Source organism: Perca flavescens, chromosome 20 (assembly GCF_004354835.1).
Source record: "Perca flavescens isolate YP-PL-M2 chromosome 20, PFLA_1.0, whole genome shotgun sequence".
Classification (NCBI taxonomy): domain Eukaryota; kingdom Metazoa; phylum Chordata; class Actinopteri; order Perciformes; family Percidae; genus Perca; species Perca flavescens.
Window position 1 is genome coordinate 28314084 of NC_041350.1, and position 22637 is coordinate 28336720.

General features: G+C 43.6%; 1 protein-coding gene across 5 annotated transcripts; it reads right to left on the reverse strand.

The window, feature by feature from the left end:
* Window positions 1–5303: 5303 nt before the first annotated feature.
* On the reverse strand, window positions 5304–22637 carry jade1 (jade family PHD finger 1). Of its 5 annotated transcripts, none has more exons than XM_028566230.1 (12): window positions 22506–22637; window positions 19988–20070; window positions 19487–19621; window positions 18801–18868; window positions 17512–17669; window positions 16519–16703; window positions 13966–14177; window positions 12534–12701; window positions 11767–11883; window positions 10685–11287; window positions 7562–7679; window positions 5304–7207 (listed from the first exon to the last, which is right to left on the reverse strand). In XM_028566230.1, the coding sequence occupies exons 2-12, from the start codon at window positions 20034–20036 to the stop codon at window positions 6174–6176; spliced, it is 2847 nt and encodes a 948-aa protein (XP_028422031.1). In that variant the 5' UTR covers window positions 20037–20070; window positions 22506–22637; the 3' UTR covers window positions 5304–6173. The 5 variants fall into 5 exon arrangements, with proteins under 5 accessions (XP_028422031.1, XP_028422032.1, XP_028422035.1 ...); XM_028566231.1 differs by lacking the exon at window positions 22506–22637 and adding an exon at window positions 21882–22482; XM_028566234.1 differs by lacking the exon at window positions 22506–22637 and adding an exon at window positions 21778–21847.

Consider the following 22637-nt stretch of genomic DNA (forward strand, 5'->3'; position numbering starts at 1 on the left):
TCTGTGGCCATATGGAGTTACTATAATTTACACATTTTCAAACCGATGCATACTATTTGCACATTCCGACGTCCAACTCGAAATTACAACTGAGGAACTCGAACGCAAATTAAAAGTTTGAGTCCATATTAAGAATTTGCATTGGAACGATACAGGTGTTCACTGACTAATACAGTCGGCACATGTATGTGTGAAAGTGAGCCTGAAGTCCGTTAGACTGGAGCTGGTAGTTTGGAAGGCTCGGCGCTACAGTTATAGTCTTGGTTTGGTTTGACAGATTTTTGAAATGTCCTAAAATGGCCACCATACTAGGTGCTTTGAAACCCTTTTAGATGCCTGTTGGTTCTGGTGAAAAGATGCATGTTGGGTACGCAAAAAGGAAGCAGGAGGAAAAAAGAAAAACACAAGGGCTGGCCTTCTTTTCTTTGCGGTACCAGGTTAACTGTGATTAGTCTCAAATTTCATATTCAAGTCTGCGTTAAGGGAACACACTATTTCGTCAGTCTCTGTTTTAGGCCAGTTAATGAGGTGTTTTTTTTTTTTTTTTTTTTTGCTGCAACTCTGAAGCTTCAATTATTCCCGTTTTAACTTCATATCGGACATTGACAACAAAAAGAAAATGCTTCATCTTAAATCAGAATTTTTCTCTTCCGCCGGTTGTTTCATCTCAAAGCCGATATCTATGCTCTTTCATTTTTTTAAACCTCTCCAGTGACCCAGCTCTGAGTTGTAAAGACGCAACGGGAGACCATTTTTAGAACTGCACCTTTTTTATTTTATTTTATTTTTTGTTTTGTTTTTCAGGGCGTGTAAATGGGACATGTCCAGAGGCGTAGCAAGTCTCGCACCAGTATTTTTTGACTTTGTATGTATCTTAACCTTGACTTGTGTTGAGTGAATGTAGTCCAGCCAGTTATTCTTTTTGTAAGCACTGTAATTCCCTGTAGAGCTGAGGTGTAATGTGTGCGTAGGGGTTTCATTCTGTAACTACTGTCATAGTAAACCAGAGACTAATATGTACATAATGTATAAGTGGTTATAGTGATGCATCTATTGTAAATATACAATTTCTGATATTGTATGTTTTTTTTTGTTTTTGTTTTCTTGATGCAGTGCTGAAACACTTTTGTGCAGGATCTCACGTCTGTTGAATCGTGCAATAAAAAGTGACCAAACATGCATCTACTGTCTGCACTGCTGGACTTATGTTGTCATCAATCACTGATTATCTCTTGCTACAGCGTAAACGGTCATAGTATAGTCGGGGAAAAGTGGGACTGGTTTTATTTAGTATGAATTTAATTTAAAATAAATCACGATTCATACATTTATTGATTTGGTTCCCACCCCTAATGTGCACACAGTCATCCAAAATGAAAAGGAAAAAACCTCTCTTCCATCATGTGTTCAGAGAAGATGCAGCGGCTCACCTTGGGGGGGTGGATGCTGAAGTACCTGTTCCTCTTCTCGCTGTCTGCATAGTAGAGCAAGAAGCTGTCTTTAATGATGAAGAACCTGTGTACAGAGGAAGATGATGAAAGCAGCAGTAAGTCCTACATCTGTAAGTGAGAGTATACGGGAGGAGTAGCATTTAGAAGTGGGAGAAGCTTCAAGAGCATTTCAAGATTGCTCCACATTGACCGACCTCCAATGGGGAGAAAAAGGGGCTTAACAGTTTATGTGAATGGTTTTTGTAGCTGAACGTACAGAATGCAGAAGAGGCGACCAAAGAAAGTTAAGGAATCTGATAACGATATTGTGAATGCTGCTGAATCTGCGTATATGTCTTAAAGTAAGGTACTGGCAAATTAGTACAACTATAAAAAAAAAATTAATTCTCAGAGCTGAAAGTGAAAAGTCTTGTTCTGTCTGACCAACAGTCAAAATATTTAGTTTACAGTAATATAAAACAGAGAAAAGCAGCACATTTTCACATTTGACCATCTGGAACTAGGAAGTCTTTGCTTAAAATGGGACAAATGATTAATCGATTACCAAAATAGTTGTTGATTAACCCTCCTAGGTCAAAGCACGCGCCCCCGCGTCAAAAGATGCTTTTGCCAATGTTTATATTAATATCTCCAGATCAATACACTGTAGAGACTTACTTTTTGGTTTGTTTAGAAGCAGAGAAGTCCGCCGTTTCAACGAGGTCCTCTGTAGCTCATCCAGAAGCTTTTTTAATCCATCATGGAATTACAGTATCTTTTTAACATAAATACATATGTATGAATCCAAAAATCCCCTTGCGTATCTTCATTTTGCGTTGCGAGCTTTGAACCCATCGTCTTGCCGTAGATGTAGCCCTTTAGCCGATAGCTAAAACTTAAAAAAAAAAAAAAAAAAAAGAGTCCTCAGGTTCCTTTCTAGCCCTTCCAGAATCTTACTAATCCAGCCTCAACGTTCGGAGACTTTGCGGACTTTGTACGAGTAATTTCAGAGTGATACATCCACGGTTTAACGGCTATTTATACATCATTGTGTATGAAAATACAATATTCTACCGATGCCGATGGCAAAATTACGAATCCCACTATGGCCACGCCAAGACCCGCCCTACGAAGCAGCTCGATTGGTTGGGGTTAGGCATTTCACCTCGAGTGGTTAAGGTTAGGGTTAGGGGATTGGTCAGGGGATAGGACCTGTACATGTAAGCATGGACGCCTGGCCAATAGCATGCATGCATACATGCATACATGCATGCATGCATGCATGCATGCATGCATGCATGTATGTATGTATGTATGTATGTATGTATGTATGCATGCATGCATGCATGCATGTATGCAATTCATATGAATTTATTAAAATTGATAACCATCTGATGAGGAAAAACAAGTATTTGACCCCCTGGACAAACAGCAAGAATTCTGGCTCCTACAAGCCAGTTAGTCTTTCTTTAAGACACAGCCCCAATCCGAACCATTTATCTACATCAAATACACCTGCCTCACCTCGTTACCTGTATAAAAGACACCTGTGAACACCCAAACAACCAGCATCCAACATCACCACCATGGGCAAGACCAAAGAGCTTTCTATGGACATCAGGGACAAGATTGTTGATCTGCACAAGGCTGGGATGGGCTACAAGAGAATCGGAAAGCAACTTGGAGAGAAAAGATCAACTGTCGGTGCAGTTATCAGGAAATGGAAGAAGCACCACACCACCGCCAACCTCCCTCGGTCTGGGCCTCCACACAAGATCTTGCCTCGTGGGGTGTCCCTGATCATGCGAACGGTGAGGAATCATCCCAAAACCACAAGGGGGGAACTGATGAATCAACTGAAGGCAGCTGGGACCACAGTTACAAAAGAAACGGTTGGTAACACACTACGCCGTCATGGATTGAAATCCTGCAGCGCACGCAAGGTCCCCCTGCTCAAGAAGAAACATGGACAGGCCCGCATGAAGTTCGCCATTCACCACCTGGACGACTCAGAAGAGGCCTGGAAGAAGGTGATGTGGTCAGATGAGACCAAAATAGAACTTTTTGGCCTCAACTCAACTCGTCGTGTTTGGAGGGCAAAGAACACCGAGTACAACCCAAATAACACCATCCCCACCGTCAAGCATGGTGGTGGCAACATCATGCTTTGGGGGTGCTTTTCAGCCAAGGGGACGGGACAACTCCATCGTATTGAGGGGAGGATGGACGGGGCCATGTATCGTGGAATTCTGGACCGACATCTCCTTCCCTCAGTGAGAGAGCTGAAGATGGGTCGAGGATGGGTGTTTCAGCACGACAACGACCCTAAGCACACCGCCAAAGCAACAAAAGAGTGGCTAAAGAAGAAGCACATCAAGGTTCTGGAGTGGCCTAGCCAGTCTCCAGACCTGAATCCGATTGAAAATCTTTGGAGGGAGCTTAAAATTCGAGTTGCCAGGCGACAACCTCGGAACCTGAATGATTTGGAGGCTGTCTGCAGGGAGGAGTGGACCAACATCCCTGCCAAAATGTGCACAAACCTTGTCACCAACTATAAAAACCGTTTGACATCTGTGCTGGCCAATAATGGCTTTTCTACAAAATATTAACATGCTGTTTGTCCAGGGGGTCAAATACTTGTTTTTCCTCATCAGATGGTTATCAATTTTAATAAATTCATATGATGTGATTTTCTGGAATTTTCTTTGGGATTCTGTCTTTCACTGTTATAATGTACATATGATTAAAATTGTAGATTTTTGCATTCTTTGTAAGTGGGCAAACCTGCAAAATCAGCAAGGGGTCAAATACTTATTTCCCCCACTGTATGTATGTATGTATGTGTGTGTGTATGTATGTGTGTGTGTGTGTGTGTGTGTGTGTGTGTGTGTGTGTGTGTGTGTGTGTGTGTGTGTGTGTGTGTGTGTGTGTGTGTGTGTGTGTGTGTGTGTGTGTGTGTGTGTGTGTGTGTGTGTGTGTGTGTGTGTGTGTGTGTGTGTGTGTGTGTGTGTGTGTGTGTGTGTGTGTGTGTGTGTGTGTGTGGGCTGGGAACCGGAGTGTCGCTGGTTCATGTCCCCATACAGACCAAAGTATGGTGCCAGTTCACCTCGTGGGTACTGTACTCCTTTGGAAAGCCCCAAACTGCTCGGGGTGCCTTTCCATGAGCAGCCCCCTCACTCTGGTGTGTGTGTGTGACCTAAGTGGAATGCAGCCATCAGTAATGGTTTAATGCCAGTGTCTCTCCTAAGTGGAATGCAGCCATCAGTAATGGTTTTGAATACACCTGTGCTTTACCTACTATGACATGTCAACATGTCTGCTGTGAAAAAGGTCTATAGAGTGAAAACATTGTAATTTCCCCTTGCGGGATTAATAAAGTATACATTATTATACATTCACATGACAACCCCACAGCATGCATATCCTGATAGTTATTTTATCATCCTGTTTATGATGTATGTTGTGTGTGATGTCTTTAAGCTACTGGGACCTTGAATTTCAATAAAGTATCTATCTATTTATTATCTATCGCCCAGAAAGAAATGATGTATGACTTGATCGTGCATCACAGGGTTGAGTTTATACAAGCATTATTACACAAGGAGACCAGGCGAACCAAAGTCTGGAAAAATGGCTTTGACTTTAGAGTTGATGACAATAAATGACTCTCATTTTAGCTAAAATAAACAAGGTATTCTTTTATCTATATTGAAACTCAAATAATGTCTCAGCACAAGGATGACTTTCCTCCTTATAAGAATCATTTTTGCTTCATACTGGAAAGGTTGCTAGTTTGAATCCAAAATATCAATGAATGCAATGCAGGGACAAACACTTGTAAAGATGATCATTAGTGACACGCGGATCCCAGACTTAAGTCCTCCAAAGTTTTTATTCCTCTTTAAGACAGACAAAAACAAGTTTCATTTTGCATAACAGTAGTACAGCAGCGGCCGAGGGTACAAAATGCTTTTTTATTTTTAATTATTCAGTGTAAAAATAACTCTACTCATAACCTCACACCTGTGCCGTCCTCTCGTAGTGCAAATGCTTCAAATAAAAGTTAGGCACATGATGGATACGATACGATCGCAGTTCAATTACACTTCAGTACTGTGACAAAGAAACGTCATTCTGAACTCCTTCTTTTGTGATTTCCCAGCCCATAACGTTCAACAATTGCGGACTGAACAAATGATGATAGCTGGAGTTTAAATAGCGATAAAAGGGGAGTTTGCGTCCTGTTTGTAGCTGTTAAGTCCGATGAAGCTTGATATATAAAAAAAAAAAAGAGAAGAAAGAATAAAAGGCTTAAGAGTCCTATTTTGCTGACGAGATGATTATGTGTCAACGGACACATGCAACTGAGTTTAATACTACGTCAAAAACAATCTACATTGCAAGCTTATGGTCCCGAGCAACGATCCCGACTTCTCCCTAGTTAGCCCGTTTTTATCTGTGCGAGCATTCAAGTGGCAACTTGACATCTTTTTACTTTTAAAAAAAGACAAGTAAATAAAAAGTAGCTCAAAATAAAGTCAAATATTTCCCAGATTTACATATGTTACAAATAAAAAATAAATATCAGCTCTGTTTTTCATCTAGGCATTTTTATGATTCATTCGAGAAAAATAATAATAATAAAAAAAAAAAAAAAAAAAAAAAAAAAAAAAAGGTACAAAGATCGGCCGTCGTTCTTTTCCGACTAACACAGTGCAGCTTATTTTAAGTGTCGCTCCGCCATCAGGAGGCCAGCACGCCGCGGCGGATGATGTCAGAGCCGTAGCGGCGTCCGAGGGACGCGTCGCCCCTCAGCTGGTGGGAGTGGCATCGCTTCAAGCAGGGCTCCACCTCGCCGTCGCTCTCCGCGCCCGTGCGGAGTCTGGTCCTGGGGTACGACGGCTCCGGCGTGTTGGTCAGCGGCCTCAGCAGCAGCTCGCCCTGCTCCGCCTCTTGTGGCGCCTTCACGGCCGCCGCCGCCGCCGTAGTAGGCCTCTCGCTTCTCTTCGGGATGCGGAACTTCCCCCAGCTCCTCAGATGTCCGCCCACGTGTCTGCTGTTCGCGTGCGAGCCGTTGGCCTGAGCTTTCCTCAGCCACCCGTTGGCTTTGGCGGGGGCGGCCTCGCCGGCCCTGCCGAGCTTAGTGTTGGCCGCCGCGCCCGGAGAGACGGGGCACCGTTTGGTCACTCCTTCGCCCGTGAAGAAGTCGTCGTTGTCCGAGTTGCGGATGTCGACCAGCCGGATGGACACGGTTTTCTCCAGGTGTTTGGACCCGAGCCTGTTCTTCGCCTGGCCGGGGAAACTCTCGGGCGCGTCGCTCTTCCTCTTCCTCCTCCTCTCCTCTTGTTCCTGGTCGTTGTCTCGTTTCCGCCTGGCCAGCGCCTCGGGTTCGGGCCCCGGGGCCTCCCTCCGGGGGCCTTTGGCGGTGAGGGTTTCCTGAACGACTTCTGGCTTCTGAAACTTTGGGAAGGGGATCTCCCGGCCGATGTCAGCGTTGGGAGTTTTGGCGTCGCGCGGGTCCTCTGCGGGCTCACACTCTTTGACTCGGGAGACTTTACTGTCCTTAGTCTCCGCTGGTTTGCTTAGATTGTCCTTCTTGTGAGCGTGCGGGGAGTCCGAGAGGCCTTTCCTCTCGCCACTTCTCCTTTTCTCCTGCTTTAAAGAGCCCGGTTTGGTTCTGAGTCCAGAGTGGCTCCAGGAGGAGCGAGCCTGGGAGCCCTGAGACGCTAACCAGCCCAGAGAGAAGAGCTTCTCCAAATCCTTCGCCGACGGATTGCCTGCAACACACACAAGTCATGCACAAACTCAGCACAAAGTTGAAAGCAATGTTTTTCTATCATCCTCTACTGACTTCCAGTGGACTCATATTGTGATCTTATAATTATATTGTTTTACGCCATTTCTGTTTCCAAATAAAGAATTCCTTTTCCTTCCTTTTAATTAAAATAACAAAAATTTACTTTTATACCCACATGAAGGTTTTTGGTCTGATGAAATGTCCAACAGAGGAATACACTTCTTTACTTTAAACCTCAGTTTGATTATTTCGTCACTTTTCAAACACATGCCATTTTGTGACAATCTCTCCTCTTTGCAGTGCTTTAAATTAAATGGTTTCACGGCTGACTCACCCGTGAGCAGCTCGTGGTCGACCAGTCGGACCTGGTGCTGGAAGATCTGCTCCTGGACTCTCCACAGCGAGCGCTTCATCTTCTCCCTGCGAGTCACCATGTAGGTCAGGTTGCGCACCTGCGGAGCAAAAACAGTTTATTTTTGAGACGGTCGGTCCGACCAATCTCCGACACAGAGTCCAGCTTCTCAAATGTGCAGCTATGCTGCTTTTCTCGTTTAATATCCATATAGAGTGATATCTTCAACAATTTACACACATCAACCTCCTTTAACTCTGGTTAAAAGAGGAACGGGCGTTTCTCACTACTTTCCAACAGTTTGAAGACTCAATTATTAAAAGTAAATCATCATGCAGCCCCATTTTAGATTATATCATCATCTTCTATTCTGTTTCTATTGCACATGTATTATATTGTGTATACTTCCATTTATGTCTTTGCATATTGTATTTATGAATCATACTATAACCTATATTTCTTTTTTGAATGAACAGCATATACACCATACTTTTTCAATAGAGCTTCATAAGGACTCGTGCTAATGGACTAACTATATCTGCAAAATTTAATTTATTCATTGATTAAATCTGTCCCACAATTTACACATTTCCTATTTTTTTTTCCCCCAGCTTTTTTCTTTTAAACGATAATTAATTTTTGCTGCAACAATACTTTAATTCAGAACAACCCAAACTGTCCCTTCCTAAACCTAAAAGAGAGGCTCCCTGATGGTGAACCGCAGACCGTTTCAATAGAGGTGAACAATAAGACTATTTTGACTGCTTCCTGTCTGCAGGTGAACGCTGCTATTCTCCAGTCTCCTCTAGCTGTAGATAGGTGGGGTCTCCTCTAGCTGTAGATAGGTGGGGTCTCCTCTAGGTGTAGATAGGTGGGGTCTCCCCTAGCTGTAGATAGGTGGGGTCTCCTCTAGCTGTAGATAGGTGGGGTCTCCCCTAGCTGTAGATAGGTGGGGTCTCTTCTAGCTGTCAATAGGTGGGGTCTCCCCTAGCTGTAGATAGGTGGGGTCTCTTCTAGCTGTCGATAGGTGGGGTCTCTCCTAGCTGTAGATAGGTGGGGTCTCCTCTAGCTGTCGATAGGTGGGGTCTCCCCTAGCTGTAGATAGGTGGGGTCTCCTCTAGTTGTAGATAGGTGGGGTATCCTCTAGTTGTAGATAGGTGGGGTCTCTCTAGCTGTAGTGGGGTCTCCTCTAGCTGTAGATAGGTGGGGTCTCCTCTAGGTGTAGATAGGTGGGGTCTCCCCTAGCTGTAGATAGGTGGGGTCTCCTCTAGCTGTAGATACAGTGGGGGAAATAAGTATTTGACCCCTTGCTGATTTTGCAGGTTTGCCCACTTACAAAGAATGCAAAAATCTACAATTTTAATCATATGTACATTATAACAGTGAAAGACAGAATCCCAAAGTAAATTCCAGAAAATCACATCATATGAATTTATTGAAATTGATAACCATCTGATGAGGAAAAACAAATATTTGACAACCCTGGACAAACAGCAAGTATTCTGGCTCCTACAAGCCAGTTAGTCTTTCTTTAAGACACAGCCCCAATCCGAACCAATTATCTACATCAAATACACCTGCCTCACCTCGTTACCTGTATAAAAGACACCTATCAACACCCAAACAACCAGCATCCAACATCACCACCATGGGCAAGACCAAAGAGCTTTCTACGGACATCAGGGACAAGATTGTTGATCTGCACAAGGCTGGGATGGGCTACAAGAGAATCGGAAAGCAACTTGGAGAGAAAAGATCAACTGTCGGTGCAGTTATCAGGAAATGGAAGAAGCACCACACCACCGCCAACCTCCCTCGGTCTGTCCCTGATCATGCGAACGGTGAGGAATCATCCCAAAACCACAAGGGGGGAACTGATGAATCAACTGAAGGCAGCTGGGACCACAGTTACAAAAAAACGGTTGGTTACACACTACGCCGTCATGGATTGAAATCCTGCAGCGCACGCAAGGTCCCCCTGCTCAAGAAGAAACATGTACAGGCCCGCATGAAGTTCGCCATTCACCACCTGGACGACTCAGAAGAGGCCTGGAAGAAGGTGATGTGGTCAGATGAGACCAAAATAGAACTTTTTGGCCTCAACTCAACTCGTCGTGTTTGGAGGGCAAAGAACACCGAGTACAACCATCCCCACCGTCAAGCATGGTGGTGGCAACATCATGCTTTGGGGGTGCTTTTCAGCCAAGGGGACGGGACAACTCCATCGTATTGACGGGAGGATGGACGGGGCCATGTATCGTGGAATTCTGGACCGACATCTCCTTCCCTCAGTGAGAGAGCTGAAGATGGGTCGAGGATGGGTGTTTCAGCACGACAACGACCCTAAGCACACCACCAAAGCAACAAAAGAGTGGCTGAAGAAGAAGCACATCAAGGTTCTGGAGTGGCCTAGCCAGTCTCCAGACCTGAATCCGATTGAAAATCTTTGGAGGGAGCTTAAAATTGAGTTACCAGGCGACAACCTCGGAACCTGAATGATTTGGAGGCTGTCTGCAGGGAGGAGTGGGCCAACATCCCTGCCGAAATGTGCACAAACCTTGTCACCAACTATAAAAACCGTTTGACATCTCTGCTGGCCAATAATGGCTTTTCTACAAAATATTAACATGCTGTTTGTCCAGGGGGTCAAATACTTGTTTTTCCTCATCAGATGGTTATCAATTTCAATAAATTCATATGATGTGATTTTCTGGAATTTTCTTTGGGATTCTGTCTTTCACTGTTATAATGTACATATGATTAAAATTGTAGATTTTTGCTTTCTTTGTAAGTGGGCAAACCTGCAAAATCAGCAAGGGGTCAAATACTTATTTCCCCCACTGTAGGTGAAGTCTCCCATAGTTGCATAAGGTATTATAATCTATACATCTTTTGCCATTCTTAATGCATTTCGTGAATATATTCTGCACTATTTCCTAACTCTATCCTGACTCTAAAATAAATCTTATCTACAAAGAAGCAAACTGTTCCACCATATTGAGAATTGATTTTTACATTTATTTTAAAAACGGGGTTCTTTGGTCATTGCGTCCTTCTCGTCTCACCGCCTCTTTTAACTGTGGAGCGGGGGAAGTAGAGACCTACCCTCTCCAGGTCCTGGCGCAGATGGGTGAAGAGCTGCAGGCGGCGTAGCAGCACCTCGTGCTCGCGGCGCGCCAGGCTGTCCTCCTCGTCCTTCTTGGGCGTGAGCAGCGGCTGGTTGAAGTTGGCTTTGCGCTTCAGTTTCCAGTACTGGTACAGGAAGTCCACCGCCTCGGGCGCCAGCTTCAGGTGGGCGGCCACGTCCTCCACCTCCACAAACTGGTAGAACTCCTCCTCCATCTCCTGCAGCTTCAGCTTGCGGAGGCTGACTCTCTTCTCCTGCTGGCGGCAGGCGAGCGCCTCCAGGTCGCTGGGCGCCCTGTCGGCCAGCTGCGGAGCCACGTAGGGAGAGGAAGAGGAGGAGGCGGCGTCTTCCTCCCCTCTGACCCTGCCTCTCCTCTTGCCCTTCTTGTCTCTGGTACTCTCCCGCTCCTCCTCACCGCCAGAGTCTCGCTCCCTGGACTCGGCACCCTCCAGCCCCGAGTGTTTGGGGCAGTAGGACTTGAACTTGACCTCGTCGTCCTCGGTGAGAATGGTGTTCATTTCCAGGCTGGCGTGGAGGCCGCACGTCACGTGGAAGGCCGTCCGGCAGTTTTTCGCGGAGCACTACAGCAGCAAACACGACACGGGTAAACACTCAAAACACACAGTCCCATATGAATAATAACAAACTCATTTAATTAAAATAATATTATAGCTGTGTCCCATATGCATACAACAGGCTAACTCTAAGCAGCAGGCACAAAGGGAATGGAGGAGCTTCTCTGGATGGTGGTGAAACAGCTCAGAAAATAAAAGAAAACCTCTGTAATAAGTCACAGTTTAACTGTTGTCTGACAGCGCAGATATTGTATAATTCCAGTTACGTTGTACGTTGATATCTTGTACACTTACTGCATAATTTGTATATACTGTATATATTATTAAATACATGTTTGATGCAAAACAACTTCAAGTAGACAAACCGATATTGTGCTGACTGATCAGCATCCTTCTCCAACCTGCTGAAATCATTATTGCTATTTGCTATTCACGGCTCATTAAATGTCTCCGCGTTTGGGTGAAATGCGAGACCAGGACTCTACCTGTATACACGCTCCGGCCTTCTCTTTGCACAGGCAGCAGATCAGAGCCCATCTGTTGCTGGGAATGTGGGACACGTTGGTGATCGGCTCCATCTTCTCTGGATTCCCGATGCTCACCTGCACAGCACATTTAACATAGAATAGGTCACGAGCAATTCAAACGTCAGCGCTGACTCATTTAACACAGAGTCTTAGATGTTTACATGTCCATGCATTAAGTCATATGTCATTTTTGACAACTTCAAGCAAACAAGTTCATCTCCTCTAAAGCTACCATTTAAGGCTGTAAAATTTAATTTTTCAGGCGGAAAAGTCTTTGATTATTTTATAAATAACAGGAGACACAGCCTCATGTAAATGAACACCAGCTTCTAGTTTAAAATTGTATTTTGGACAGTAAAAAATATTAGTTTACAAGCAGAAGAAAGCTCTTTATATGAAAGAGTGATATCTTTTTTTTATAAAAACGTTAAAGTTGATATAAGCACGTGATGCATGATTGTGATGGATCATCTTTTCCAACTGCAATGTAAGTTGTTTACCAATGTGATGAATGAATTTCATGAGAAGAATAATTCAGAGCCAGGTCAATATCAGTAACAACAAAAAAATTGTTTTTGTTAAATTAGTTCTATACTAATTTTTTTTAAAGATTCACACAGTACTGTAATATTGTGTCAAAAACAGGAAGAGCGTATGTAATTATTTGGTATAAAAAAAAAAAAACAGAAAAATAAAAACTGTATACAGGTCAATTGTATCTTCACCTCTGGAATCCACAAGGCACAGCTGACGTGGACCCACTTGGTTCCGCTTCGGGTCGGCTTCATGGCACCCCCCTTCTTGGGACACAACTGGCACTTTGGCAGGATGCCGAGGGCACAGATCCGGCACAGCCAGCTGCCTTTTGGGACTTTCTGGATGCCGTAACACGCCTGATGAGAAACGCAAACAAGGTCAGACGGGTTTGGGTGCAGACAGCAAGCGGGAATCGATACAGCAGCAATATAGGAAGACGCAGAGAAAGTGTGTGTGTGTGTGTGTGTGTACATGTGTGTCACATGAAACCACAGCAACAGCTGATCTGACATTTAAGAGGAGTTGTTTTCATTTTGCTTTTTAACCACAGTGGGGAAAAAAAAAAAAAAAAAAAAAAAACAGTCAAAAGACTCAGCCGACCTGAAAGACTGCTGGAGAAGATTCTAAAGGGTTGGAGCTAAAATGGCAGAGGCACGCTCGCCTTTGAACCGCTGAACACGGTTTAAATGAGCAGCATTTTATCATAAATTACGCTTTGACTAATACTTACATTTTTAACAAAATCTCTACAATTCTTTTCAGAGGAAAGATCATCACAAGTTGGAAGAACAAATGTCTGGGTCCTTTTATCTGCAAAAGGTGTGCAGATAAAAAGTCTTGGTCTTGTCTCAGTCTCCATACACTCTGGTCTTGGTGATGGCTTGGTCTTGGTTAAGGTGGTCTTGACTACAACACTCATTACTCCCTTAAAAGGCCGAGCCGATGCTATGGCTGTGCATATGTGACCGTTTAATAAGTATTTTGGTCTGTTTTGTAATACTTTAAAGTGAATAATGGTATTCCATTCATAGTTTTTTTTGTACAACGAGTTAAAGGAACACACCGACTTATTGGGAATTTAGCTTATTCACCGTAACCCCCAGAGTTATACAAGTCCATACATACCCTTCTCATCTCTGTGCGTGCTGTAATGCTGTCTGACGGCTCCAGCGGCATCAGGCCAGCACAGAACCTGCAGGTGAATGGTTCCAGTAATCCTACTGCTCCGAATAAGTGACAAAATAACGCCAACATGTTCCTATTTACATGTTGTGATTTATAGAGTCAGAGCGTGTACAAAAAAACAACTTAACGTGAGACACAGCCGTCTTCTAACTGTAAACAACCTATTCTCAGGCGAAGAATATAGTACTTGGGCGGAGTGATATGCTCGCAGCAAGCCTGTCTGAGAATATAGTTCCCGGCTAGTTGAAACCAGTCACCTGCAGGATCTGTGCTAGGCTAAGCTAATGCTGGAACCGTCAGACAGCGTTACAGCACGCACGGAGATGAGAAGGGTCTGTATCGACTTGTCTTACTCTGGGGGTTACGGTGAATAAGCTAAATTCCCAATAAGTCGCCGTGTTCCTTTAAATGAGGCTGTGTGTGTTGACCTCCGACCTGGTGAACACAGATGTTGCACTTGTCGCAGAACACCATCTCGTTGTTGTCCTCCCCGTCAGGCGAGCGGCAGACGTCACACACCACGTCCTCGTCGTACTCGATGCCCAGCCCCTCCTCCGTCTCCATGGCGTGCGTCATGTTTTCGTGGCAACAGCGCTCAAACTCCTCCATCACTCGCTCCATGGTGATCTCGTCCAGCGGCGGCATGGCTGCAAAAGTCAGGATGTAAATGTAAATAGACTGTGAGAAACTTGTTGAATTGAATTAAAAAGTCACGGTGATGGGCACCTGAGTAGCTCACGTGGTAGAGCGTGCGCCCATATGCAGAGGCTCAGTCCTCGACGCAGGGGCCACGGGTTCAGTTCCGACCTGTGGCCCTTTGCTGCATGTCATTCCCCCCTCTCTCCCCTTTCATGTCTAAGGGCCGGGACACATCAGGCCGATTATCGGCCGTTGGACAGTCTGGCGAGGTCAGTGACTCAAATCTGTTCGGTGTGTCCCGTGCTGTCGTCCGTCTGGGGGGCTGTCGCCGTTCATTTTGGCCGACCTGACATGTTCAGTTGGCGGCAGGGCCGTCAGGACTCACCCGGAAATGGCGAGCGGAATGAGGTGACTAGAGTCTCTCAAAATCTGATGAAAATCTTCTAAACTGACCTTTGTTGAGCTGAAATGAAGACAGATTCAGCAACTGCACGGCCTATTTCTCTCTTAAAATGTTTCCAGAAACATGTTTCAGTGAACTATTTTAGTACAATATGAGATCGTATTCTGAACGGCCGCCATGACAGTCCAGGTCTGAATTTCCGGAGAAAACAAACCCATGTGACGCGTTCGTCCAATCAGCTGCCGGTTTTCATTTCTTGGGCAACATTACAGATTAGCGCCGCCTGCTGTTATAGAGACGACACGCCTCGCCTCCTCTCGCCTTTTGGTCTGTTCTGTGGCAGTTTTTTGGACCTCGGGGACGCGACTGATCATATCAACGGGGTTTTCTGTCAACGGTCGGCCGTCGGCTATATGTGTCTACACCATCAGCTGTCCTGTCACAAATAAAGGCCTAAAATGCCAAAAAAAAAAAAAAAAGTCACACTGACAGTTTAAATGCTCATTTCTTTCTGCCTAAAAAGAATACATTTTGGAGTTAACCCTATTTTACCAGACAGTGACAATATGCTTAATAACAGGTTTAACTCAGTTCAACTTTAAGCTCAACTGTAGACAACTATGTACATCTAAACAAAGACGTGTTCAAAGCAACACAAGCAGCCTAAAATAAAAACTCAAAACCTTTGTGAACCCAAAACCTGTTTGTGTGAACAGAGTCTCCAGCTGGAGGAGTAGATGAAGGGAAGCGGAGAGGGTGGTAGGACAAGGCTGACTGTAAACCAGGGACGGAAATGAAAGTAAATCTGATACTTTACACTTTTCTTTCCCTAAGAAAAAAGTTGGCTGTTCATATATAGCTACACAGAAAAAAAAATGCTTTTAACAAATATTTAGTGTCTTCACGGTACCGATGGGGAGAACTTGCTGCTGTGGAAATATAAAACAAGCTGGCTCACTTAAGTGTATAGCAAGACTGCTCTTTAATAAACCACCACAAACATCCTAAATCCCTTCCATTTCTCAACCATACAGTATAGTTCCAAAACATCAGATTACAGAAAAAAGATTCAACTCAAAAGGGCAAAAAACAACAACATTTTCATTCATGGTCTAAAATGTGTCAACAGCAGTGACTTTTCGGCTAATTCATTACTTTTAGGTTTTGAAGGCAATGATTTTTTTGTTAAATAGTTTTTGTGAATGACACCTACAACACAACTACCAGCTTTCTGCCAAATCATCTTCCTCCGTCCAAAGCCCAGTCCAGACCAAAGATTTGCAAGGAAGCGAGTTGAAACTTGCAACGCGCCGGTCCACAGCGTTCTAAAACCTGCCAGTTCACACCGAGACGCTGTATCATCTCCATAGCAACGTCTTGCTGTACTTCCGTCCTAACTTCCCACTTCTAGGCTTTTTGTTGCTAAATATATCATTTGTTGCTTCTAAATAGGAATGTGGATAACATTAGCGATAGCGAGGTGCTTGCTTGTTACATTTCTAGTGATGGATCGGCGAAAACACGTTTTATTTCTCCGATTCACGGCTTTGTCCTAGGCGCTCCCTCCCTTCACACACACACTCTCTAGCTCGCTCCACCGTACGGGCGTTGAGCCTCCGTTAACAGTTTGTAACAGAAATAAAATGGATTATGGATTGTTGGATCCATAATCCGATTGTTGTTGATGGACATGTTTATTGTAGCTGACTTTACAAGATGACTTCGCTATTGGCTATTGAAACAGGTGACGTCCCGTACGTTCTAAAACCAGCATCTGCGACTTGACCAACTGAGTCGCAGCGACACCATCAGCTGGGTTCGAGTCGAGCCGAGACGGGCCGGTTCAGACCGCCAAGACTTTTCTCTGCAACATTCGAAAATAGTTTTGTCTCGTCGCGAATCTTTGGTCTGACCTGGGCACAAACATCAGCAGTTTTGGGACTCACCCATCTCGGCAAACTCCTCGTTGGCGGTCTGCAGCCAGGCCACGTCCTCCTCGTTCAGGTCGTAGCGGCACATCCCCTCCGCCAGCGTCCGGATGTCCACGTAGCCCAGCGCCTCGGCGCCAGACGTCCGGATCAACTTCTTCGGCTTGACGAACATGACCTCCTTTCCTTTCTCGGCCAGCACCCTGCAGAATAAAGTCGAGGAATACGTGTCAGTTTACGGTCCTGCATTTACAGTATGGTACTTTGAACACTATATAACACAACCAAAGAGCAAATGTGTCCATGATTAGACATTAGGAAGTATTTGGCTGTTACATTTTCCTCAGTGAGTCAGTCTTAAATAAATGAGCATTTTGAGGTTTTAATAGACTTGCCATCTTATATCAAGGTGCAAAACGTTGACCTAAAAAGGTCCAGATGCCAGTTGAAATTTTCCTTTGGTGGATGAAATGGCAGAGGCACGCTTGCCTTTGAACCGCTGAACACCGTTTAAATGAGCAGCAAGGGGCCAACGGCAATACCAGCAGACATACAGGTTTGGTTTCCAACTGCTCTCTAACGTTGTGCTTGCTGAAAACCCAAACTATCTGACTATAAGCCTGTCACATCAAATAGAAACCAAACAATGGCTCTCTAAAGAAACAGGCTTTTAAGTAAGCCGCCTGGAACACAAGCAGTCGTCTAGACACAAAGCAGTGACATCTCAATTCTCCTACATTACCACTCGAGGACTGGACCACGATCGAACCCGTGACTTACTTGTCTCAAAGCGGTCTTTTCTTTTGTCCTACCTAGGGTCGGGCATCATTTGGATTTCAACAATTCAGATTCTTCCTTTCAATTCCTTTCCGATTGTCAAATTTGGAACCCATGATCGGATTTGAAACCAAATCCTCTAAAAACGATTCCAATAAAGAAACGATTCCAAGAGCAATTTTTGAAACGATTCCAAGTAGGAATCGGTTCTCGTTGCCCAATCCCTAGTCCTACCTGGCGACAGGCTGCGGGATGGACTGGGGGCTGACGGGAACCTGGACGCCCTTCTCCCACTCCTGCCTCCACGGGTCGGCCAGGATGTAGTAGTCCTCCGGGTTCAGCTGGTACGAGTCATGGACCTTCATGGCGGTTATCAGGTCGGTCCTGAAAACCTGCGACAGGCGCATAAAAACAATGGTCAGTACGCTTCACTGTAAGCACTGTTGCAATCGGGGCTGCGCGATGAGAGGAAAATACGCGATAACGTTGTTGAATATCAAAATAAAGATATTGCTTGGGATAAATAAACAGATATTAAAGTGTACTCAGTTTTGCTGATTTCAGTATGCTGCTAAAATACAACAAACTGCTTGTTGAATTTAAAACTAAATCTTTCTTTTATCTCTCATTCTTTTATTGAACAAATTAAACATTGAATATAAAAGGCACCACTATAAAAAAGAATGACAAGTGAAAATGAAAGTGCAGTTTTCTGCTGATATTTTCTTTCAACTACACACAAAGAATCTTGGAGAGTCTTTGGCGATATGTCACAGCCTTTCGCAATGATAATTGTGCCAGTTGATATCGCGATGATGATTAAAAAACTATATATTGTGCAGCCCTAGTTGCAACAGTGAATAATTACAGCCTGTAAGGGGGTCATATTTATGTTGTTGTTTCTGACAGACCATCACATATTCTCTTCAGTAATCATACCGCCACATTTTGGCTTCCAAAACACTGATTTATCAGCCTTAATGATGTCATCTGAAACAATATCTACATCAATACATATACATAAATCATCCTAAAGCTCAAATACGCTATAAAAAGTAATAATAATAAAAAAGAAGAAGAAGAAAAAAAAAAAAAACTACCACTACACATAGCCAGACATAACCCAGCCAATCAGGATCCTGCTTAGGCCTGAGTCAATGCTTTGTTTTGATTTGATTGGCTGTTGGTCAGAGGGAGTGTACAGTGGCCTGCAGAGAGCAAGTCCACAGACTGTACAGTAGATAACAGCAGTACACTGTACAACGTGGAAGACTGCACCAATGAATGTGACAAATAAAGACGTGTTTTACAAATATTTTTGAAGGAGTCAATTTGTTCTTTAAATCATATGTTTGTAGTTTGTGTTTTTTTTCATAGAACAATACAAATAAAAAAAAAACTGAACAAAAATGAACTAAAACATGACAGCAGAAGATAGTTCACAAACTATGGCCTATACACGTGTTCATTACATTCTTGTCACCCTACGACGCCGTTGTGATTAAGAGTTCAGCCGGACTTACCTCGGAGGGTTTCTGCCCGGTCCCCCTCCTGGGCTGTGATGAATGTTGGGACCAGCAGGTGGAATTACCTGGAGGAACACAACAGGGTGTTAAATGTCTCATTTCTTCTTTGTCTGTTTCTGCTGCTGCTTTAATGAACAATCACACATTCTGTAGAAGGTTTGGATCCCTCCCCCCCCACCTATTTTGATAGTCAAACTGGTGAAACTGACATTTTCTGTTTTCAATTTCATTTCTTTACAATTCAGTAATTTGACTTTGGGCGTAATGCAAAATTAGTGACAGCTGCAACAGCAGTCATTTGGCATTTCAAATCACCTGTATGAGAACAACGCCTTCATTGTCTTCACATGTTGAAACTCAAAATCCTAAAAGAGTGTTTGGTTAAACTGTTTGCCTAACAAAACCCTGAATCGGACCTTGGCTAAAAGCAATTTTCAGTAAGAGCTTCGGGTTTGTTGTTCTACCAGATGGCACGTCAGATGGATTGGATAACAAGTAAACCCAAACAATCGCATGGAAGCATCTACACTTTGGTTTTCCGCAATTAACGACTTACCACGACATTTTATACAATGTGGCAGAACCCCACCCATCTGAGAGTTTGTGGAGGACGAAACAAACACTACAACATGTTTCTGAATTTGTTCGCTGATGTCACATTTGAGCACGTCTGTCTGTCTGACCTGCCAGGATGTCTTTAAAGGTCCAAGTGTCCCTATTCTGTCTCCTGTCTCTCAGACTGTAGGCCTTCTTTTTCTTTTCCTTAATCTTTGTCCATCTGCCGCCCTTCTTTCCTTTTCTCTGTCTTGCTTTCCTTCCTGAACATGAAGTATACATTTACTGACACTGGCAGTAACAAGATGAAAGATACATTTTCAGGAAAGGGACAACTACTCTGACAAAGAAACAGTGAAGCCACAATGAAATGGCTATTTGGTAACAGCTAGAAAATGTACTTGGCTGACAAAATGATGTGACATTTACAGATGAAAACCACAAAAATGCAACAATACTGAAACACTATCGTCATTGTTATCGCGGTATTTAAGGATACAAGTTGTAATTTCCTCTGCAGCTTTAGACTTTTTGGAAATTGAGGAAAGTAGCAGAGTTGTAACTGACCTCATTCAGATCTATATTTGGACTTGGTATGAATGAGTCAGCAGAGACAATATTTTGCTTACTTCCATTGTCGGAGTCATCGCTGCTGCTGGGGTGCCTGCTTCTCTTCATCGTCGTCTGTCTGCGGAGCTCCGGCGTAGGTACACTTAACACAAACCAGGCAGGAGGTTAAGTTACAGAAGGGGATTGATGACAAGCCACGAGATATACAGCTTTGATAAAGAAAACTATGAACATTTGGGAACAATAGCACAATGTTAGCCCCAGAGTCTAATTAATCGCTGGCATACTTAATGAGCAAGTTAACAGAATCAAGTTTAGAGGGCATGGAATTAATGCAGAGTTACACCTATACAAATAGTTGGTTTCCACCATGTATAAAAGCATACTCATGACACATTCATTGAAGCACTCACACTGCTGCTGAAGACAGTTAATGTGCTGATATAAAGCTGTAATCTTGTCAGTTTTCATTTAAATAAATGTCACTAACTGTCACTGAAGGAGGCAACCCAATAGTGACTGATGAAAGTATTGCAATATTTACATATTTGAAGTTGCAGTATTACGAACTGGGTGTGCAGCGTGACATGTCCCGGGGGAAATAATCGTGTATTACAGGTTTTTCTACATTGTATATAGACATAAAATTGAACTATGCAAACAATTCTGAAAACTTGAAGCTTGTGTATCAACAAGACTCCATGCCATAAAAATGGAATGAGATTAATTCCCAAGACTGCTAAACTTTACACTCACTTTAAGATCCAATTTAATTTCTAGCCTAACAATCAGGATACAATCCCTGCAGACACTTGCTCATCTTCTGAAAGATGGTTTTGAATTCAGTCATTAAACTGCTAGCTAGGTAATCGATCCTGTCTCCAAATATTTACAGTAGCTCTAACATAACAAGTTTTGGCTATAAGCAGGTCAATATCAGAGAAAAACAGTAACGTTAAGTTTTATATAATAATTTCACTATTCCACCGTTTCCTTGTTGCTCTGAGAGCACACCCAACCCTGTAGCTAAGAATGTGTACAACATTACATACCACAGTCACTGTTCGGCGATGACAACAAGAAGTAACCACATGCAACACCGACAGGAAACAACGCCTTTTACGGTGCTACGAATTCAGCTTCCATGATGAAAAACATCAGCAGGGGCTCTAAAACTCCCGACAGGTGGACATATCTCAAAGGTGATAACCCCAATTTAGCTGGCTAGGCTAACAGCAGGCTAGCTACGCCCCTTCTTCCAGCAAACATGCAACAGAAAGTAACGTTAGCGGCTAACTTTAGCTAGCAGGCTAAACCAGCTGGTGGTTACCCCGGCAACATGGTAACACGCGCAAGGCAATATTGTGTTTTTCCGATATGAACTTTGAAGCTTTAAATCAGACCACATAGCGTTGCATTATTTAAACCACACTGCAAATGCTAGGTGGCTAACGTTAGCCAGCGCTAATCTCCCCACAACCGTTATTATGCAACATGCGGGCCCACCCACACCATCGAGTGGAAATGTTGTTTATGATAAGTTTTTTTCAAAATGCTCCACTACGCTCGTTTGCTTAAAATAATAACTTTTGCACACAAAAAATGGAGAAAGAGACTTGTTCATATTAGAAGGGTTTACGCTTAAATACATGTTTTCTATTTTTTTTTTTTTTAGCTACATTTAGCTGACGTTGGTGGTTATACTGCTATTATGTGCTCCTCGGATTTTCCCTTTACTCCGTTGGGAAGTAGTTTCCTAAAACCACAGAAATATAATTGACTTATTAGGGTTAATGCTAATTAACAACTTTTCAAACTAATCTATGTCACTACGTGTAGAGCAACTTACTGTTACAACCGGTTACAGCCTAATACCATATTCCAAATTAACGTTAACCTGCATGTGAGCAAAAGCATAGCTATATGCATGTGAATTAAATAAAAAAGTCTCACCATTAACCTCACATTTACTTTTGTCCGCCTTGTTATGGCGTAATGTGACGCCAAATCGGTAAGTCCTGTAATGCAAAACTTTCGCCGATTTTTCGAGTTGTTGTTCCGAGTTGAGAGGTCATTTACGTGAATTTTCGCAGTCTGAAATAAATTTGTCCGATTCTTTCGACACCACTTGAATGCAGCATTAGCAACACTGGCTAGCTTGATAGCTGGGGGCTAGGGGTACACGTATGGAACGTAGTTGGCATTTAGCATTAGCCAGCGCTGCTTACATGCTTCCCCGTATTATCAAACAGCCCCCAGCCACCTATCTGTCAAAGGTTAAGGGTCAACAATTGATTCAAACCACGATTGAAATCTACGCGAACACATTCACGAACGCTGACAACTAACTAATACGACAATGTTGTTGTGCTATCTGTGTTGCTAACCAGCAGCAGGGTGCACAGTGTTGCAAATTTACCAGCGATCCACTGGCTAAGGTTAACCTTTGGCGCCATTTTAAATGACGATGTTTTCCTTGTGGACTGCTAGTGCGACCATACTAGAAATATGAACTCTGTTCGATATGCACACGAATGAAACCAGTTTATATTTGAAAATAAATTGGACGGTACATACAGAGCACGTCAGGCCGATGAAAGCCGGTGTTTTGAGTTTGATGTGAAGCGCACAGCCGTGAGTTCCGCTTGACCCGCATTCCACATACACAAACACAGAGCGGCGGCCGGGGAGGAGGTTACCCAGCCGGGC